The 5,461-nt window shown below is 40.9% G+C and overlaps 1 protein-coding gene across 8 annotated transcripts in view; it reads right to left on the minus strand.

Annotated features, from left to right (window-relative positions):
- Positions 1-4,952, minus strand: part of LOC308672491 (interferon-inducible GTPase 5-like) — an 82,737-nt gene extending 77,785 nt beyond the window's left edge. For 3 of the 8 annotated variants that reach the window (XR_014027428.1, XR_014027430.1, XR_014027431.1), the window contains exons 1-2: positions 1,828-3,060; positions 177-1,126 (exon numbers count right to left, since the gene is read on the minus strand). Coding sequence is in view for 2 of the 8 variants with exons in the window: in XM_081335460.1 (XP_081191586.1) it covers positions 1,666-2,853 (1,188 nt within the window). In the remaining 6 variants the exon portion in view is untranslated. Of the gene's footprint in view, positions 1-176; positions 1,127-1,151; positions 3,061-4,888 lie in introns of those variants that run through there. The other 5 variants (XR_014027426.1, XM_081335461.1, XR_014027427.1 and 2 more) reach the window with 4 other exon arrangements.
- Between the last annotated feature and the right edge of the window lie 509 nt (positions 4,953-5,461).

Genomic DNA, 5,461 nt, shown 5'->3' on the forward strand with positions numbered 1-5,461 from the left:
GATTCCTAGGCACAAGGCAGGCACACATTCTTTAGTGAAAAAGAAAATGGTCTCTAAGGCTGCTTTATAGGAAGATCAACAGAACCTGCAAAGATAATAGAATTTAAAAAAAAACACCAATACAAAATATACAATATCTAAACCTAGACAGGGGAAGGGTGTACACAAATCCTTACTTGCTTTAATAAAAGGAGTAATTCTCAAAGATGTCCACGCAGGTTGGGACTGGTCTCTTTCCGATGTCTCCAGACACCTCAGAGAGAAGGGCTGAATCCCTTTATATAGTGAACCCTTAAGTGCTGTGTGCATTGCGCCCCACAAATAATAAAATATTCCTCCCATTTCCTATCACAAGCCGCTCAGCCTATCAGAGACCCAGTTTCTGGCTGATGTCAATAATTTCTTTTAAAGGAAATGAAAGTAGCTTTGGAGTGCCTTAACTTTCGGGTTCCTGCAAAAACAAAACCAAACTTTTCAGATGTATGGACTTTAACTGCCACAGCCTTCCCCAGGACTTCAACGCACCATTCCCCAGATTTTGGAAAAACTTCAAAACCCCTAATTCCCTGGCAAGGCAAAGTGGGGTACATAAAGAAATAGTTGCTTTTTTAACAGGAGTCTAAAATCATGCCTCTTGCAAAATTCGAAAGATCTGATCTATAAACAAATAAAGAGTTCTTACAGTTCAGTGGTTTTAATCTCAGATTAGGGAAGGCTGTTTCATTTCCCACACTCCTCTCATCCTTATAATTGTGTTGCATTTTGAGAGATCTTGATCAAACCATGTAGGTTTGCAGCAGTGATTGTGTGATCATGTTACCTGGTTGGGCAATGAATCTTCTTCAAGCAAGCCAGTAAGTTGACAGAGCATCTAAGCCTCCACAGCTCAACCTTGAGCTACAGAGATTCTCTTTCATTTGAGCTTATTTTGTCTGCTTTGAGAGAGTCCTCACATCTCCTGTCCTCAGCCAAGGGACATTCAGACATATTTGTTCACTGCCCCATCAACCATTTGTTGCTCAGTTTGTAATTGGGATGATAAATATTTCAGTAAATAAATCCCAATTTAGTCCAGTAGCTTCCAGCAGCTTCTAGAGGTTGCTCCTTCAGTTTCATTAGCCAAGTCCTGTATAAGAAGCTTTCTTTACAATTTTTTTTTATTTAAAGAAGACACACATTTCCCCCATCCCCCAAATATATGGATGAACAGATAATCACTGAAGTTATACAATTAATGCTGAGTATAAAATTAGATATCCCAAGTAAAATACATTGAGTAGTTTTCATCATGTTTAAAAAAGTATTATGAATTTGGTAACTTCATAGGAAAATCTCCACTATTTTATTATTTATTATTGTTAAAAATAGAAATAAAATAAAAGAGAGAAAATAAGGAAAGCATCCCCCAAACAAAATATATATAATAATTTAATTTCCTATTTTGCATAGAAATATCTGCAGGCAGGGATCCTTATTTGCCCTTAGGGTGATCAAGCACATACTTCAAGCACAGAATTATTGAAACGAGCAAGCAAAAAGATAGTTCTAATAAGGCTTTGAAGCATATTATTATTTTCTTCCCCCTGCTTTCATTTGGATGAAATGCTCGACGGTCTCCTTCAAATGGTGTTTCGGGGTGCCTGGGATCTTTCCCTGGGACTCTGATCACTCAAGAAGCTTTGCTCGAAGATTGCGGACGTCTTCCACAGCATCATCAAGAAACGTGCTCAGAAAATGATACGTGACAGCAAATGAACTCACTCCACCAAACAGAGAACCAACAACAGGTACAAAAGTTAAAGCCACTTCCACAGTCGACATATTTACCCAAAGAGATGACTTCATCAATAGAGAAAATAACAACTTTGTGTTAATTGTGTGAGCTAATGGGGTTTTCTTGATAGCTGACTTCAACTCTACAAATTCTTTTCCGGTGTAAAGTGCCAGCAAATGGAGTGAATTTTCGTCTAGACCAAATGCATTGCAAATACATTTCAAACCATCCAGTAATATTGGAATATCACAAAGCATAGAGAGACCTGGAACAGACACTGCTCCACAAACACAAGAGACCAACGCTACCTTCTTTATATGTGATATTATTTCAGCTTTTTTCCTCCTCAGTTCATTTTCTGAGAAAGTCTGTGCAGCCGTTGTTGAAATATGCTTCTTGTAGTAAGGAAGTTCAGCAGCCATGGTCTTTTGCAGGAGAGGGAAGTCATACTTGTCTGTCTTCCAATTGGAGATCAGAAATACTCTTGCGGAAAATCCACCTGCCCTTATCAAATTTTCTTCACAGTATTCCCTTATAGTTGCCAGGGTTTTCTCCTTGATTAAATTGTTTTCCCTCTTTTCACTGTTGATATTGGCATCTATTTTGGTACACACACAGTAAAACTTCTTCCTCGTTCTTTGAATTTCCTTGGCCAGCAAAGCATCATTTTCAGTAACACGAAGAGACGTAACAATAATAAAGGCATCATATCTTTGAAACTGGACTTTCTGCAGATATTCTGCTGCTTTAAACCTAGATGTTCCGATCCCTGGAAGGTCCCATATTATAATATTTGGAAAAACGGGGTGGGGATATGCCTCTGGCTCCATGGTTTGTTCTACTGGCCCAACTTTAGCTGCCTCATCATCATCATCCCTTACACCCCGGATGGCATTGACAAAGGAGGATTTACCAGCCCCTGCCTGCCCAGTAACTGCAATATTAAGGGGCAGATTTTGCATTTCCTGTAAATGTTTTTGGTAATCCACCGCCATTTCGTGAATGCTGCCTTGATTCAAATCTTTCCTGATTTCTTCAAATTGTCCCCATACAGAGTCCCTTGTAATTTTATTGCCCATAGTTGTTCTTTGTTCTGTGCAGATTATCTGGAAAGGAAGAAAGACATTGTGATCCTTCTCAGCTATGCCAGGCACTTTGAACATTTTTTGGGGGGTGGGGTTGGAGAAGACCCCGGAGAATACCGTGGACAACGAAGAAAACAAACCAATGGATTATCCAATGAATCAACCCAGAGTTTTCACTGAGGCTCAAATGTCCAGACTCAAATTAGCCTACTTTGGACATACTGTATGATGTGAAGACCCAACTCTTTGCAGAAGGCTCTGATGCTGGGAAGAGTGGAAGGGAAGAGAAGAAGAGGATGATCAACAGTTAAGGACAAGGACTCATATACAGTGGCAATGAGTGCACCATTTAGGAGTCATAAAAGAATGGTTTAGGTATAGACTGCCAAGGAGAAGATCTATCTATGTGGTCAGTAGAAGGTGAAAATTACTTGATGCTACACACTCAATTTTTTAAAAAAGAATAATAACCAGGGAGGGAGGGTGACTTTTGAAAGAAAATGAAAGTGAACAATACCACATCTCTCTGCTTATCCCTCCTGCCTACAAAGCTCTAGTTTCCAAATTTTGGAAACCTGATGATTATTTCAACCAATCACCACCCTCTTGCACCCAAGACAGATAAGGAGGAATCGGTTTAAGTTTCTTTCTGACGTTCCCTTCCTCTGTGAAGGGATATGAATTACTTTCAGATTTGAAAAATTCTGTTAATGTAACCTTACAATAAAGTAGCATAAGCCATCTGATCATGTTTCCAGTCTGGTTGAAATCCTAAAGGTCTTAAATCCTTCCAAAGCCGTGGTGGCCCAGTGATTAGAATGCAGCATTGCAAGCAAACTCTGCATTCCCACCGCCAGCAGTTCAATCCTGACGGGCTCAAGGTTGACTCAGCTTTACATCCTTTCAAAGGTTGGTAAAATGGGGACCCATATTGTTGTGGTCAATTTGCAAATAATGCTTCTAGATTGTAAACCTCCAAGAGACTGCTATGGAGATGGGGAACAATTCACAAGCAGGATCTAAATTCTAATAGAGAATTAGCTCATCTGCTCATGTCTCCTATCTGGTCTAAATCCTAAAGCCGAAATCATTCTTGCAGATCTGAAAATACTTCCCTTCCTGGTCAGTTTTTGCCAAAAACTAAGAAGGGTCTCTTCTGACCTTATTGCTCCACCCACATCTCTGCCCTGGAGTAACCTGCATTGTACCTGACAGTTCCCTCTACTGCATGTCATTGCTGTGTCTCCCATTACAATGGGTGTCTTTAATAATTGCAGCACCAATTTGCCTAGGCCGGGGGTAGGCAACTTTGGCTCTTTTATGACTTGTGGACTTCAACTCCCAGAATTCTTGAGCCAGCATGGCTGAGCTTGGAAACCTTTCCCTTTCCCCTCAGCATGGCTGGCTCAGGAATTCTGGGAGTTGAAGTCCATGAGTCATAAAAGAGCCAAGGTTGCCTATCCCTGGCCTAGGCCAATGTGGGGCAGGGGAGAGGGGAGGAAAAAGCAGTCAGGAGTGGGAGAAGCTTTCCAGATGTTCTCTCCCCCCCCCAGACAGACAAAGCCAAAGCCCTCTTCTTGACATCACTCTAAATCCCCAGCTCTATTTTTTCCCCTTTTGTGCATATTCTATTGTCTTTCTTTCTTATTGATAAAATCATTGGCACAAACGTAATGCAGGCCAGTTATTAACTATACTCAAAAAGTCCAATGTAAACCCAAAGAAGGCATCATTAAATGCTTCTCCAACTTATTCCCCAGAGCCACCCACACAACCTTTGGCTCCAGAAATGAGGGGGGAAGGGTGCATGTATTTCCTTAACCCTGAAGCATCTTTAGCCATTCACAGATTCCTAGGCACAAGGCAGGCACACATTCTTTAGTGAAAAAGAAAATGGTCTCTAAGGCTGCTTTATAGGAAGATCAACAGAACCTGCAAAGATAATAGAGTTTAAAAAACAAACAATATGAAATATACAATATCTAAACCTAGACAGGGGAAGTGGGGAAGGATGTACACAAATCCTTACTTGATTTAATAAAAGGAGTAATTCTCAAAGATCTCCACGCAGGTTGGGACTGGTCTCTTTCCGATGCCTCGAGAGTCCTCAGACAGTAGGACTGAATCCCTTTAAATAGTGAACCCTTAAGTGCTGTGTGCATTGTGCTCCACAAATAATAAAATATTCCTCCCATTTCCTATCACAAGCCGCTCAGCCTATCAGAGACCCAGTTACCTGCTGATCCCAACTATTTTCTTTCAAGGAAATGAAAGTAGCTTTGGAGTGCCTTAACTTTCGGGTTCCTGCAAAAAACGAAACCAAACTTTCCAGATGTATGGACTTTAACTGCCACAGGCTTCCCCAGGACTTCAACACACCATTCCCCAGATTTTGGAAAAACTTCAAAACCCCTAATTCCCTGGCAAGGTTGGGTACATAAAGAGGGAGGGCTGTTTGACGACTCCAAGGACCATAAAGGAGCAGAGGCTTTAACAGTGGGAGATAGAGAGAGGATAGGTGTAAAAATGAGCAAGGAAAGTGGTTTGTCTGCCTCAGTCTGTAGTTAGGGATCCCAGCACAGAGGCCATAAGAAATGGAGGT

The sequence above is a fragment of the Vipera berus genome (genome assembly GCF_964194415.1).
Source record: "Vipera berus genome assembly, chromosome: 9".
Taxonomy (NCBI): Eukaryota; Metazoa; Chordata; class Lepidosauria; order Squamata; family Viperidae; genus Vipera; species Vipera berus.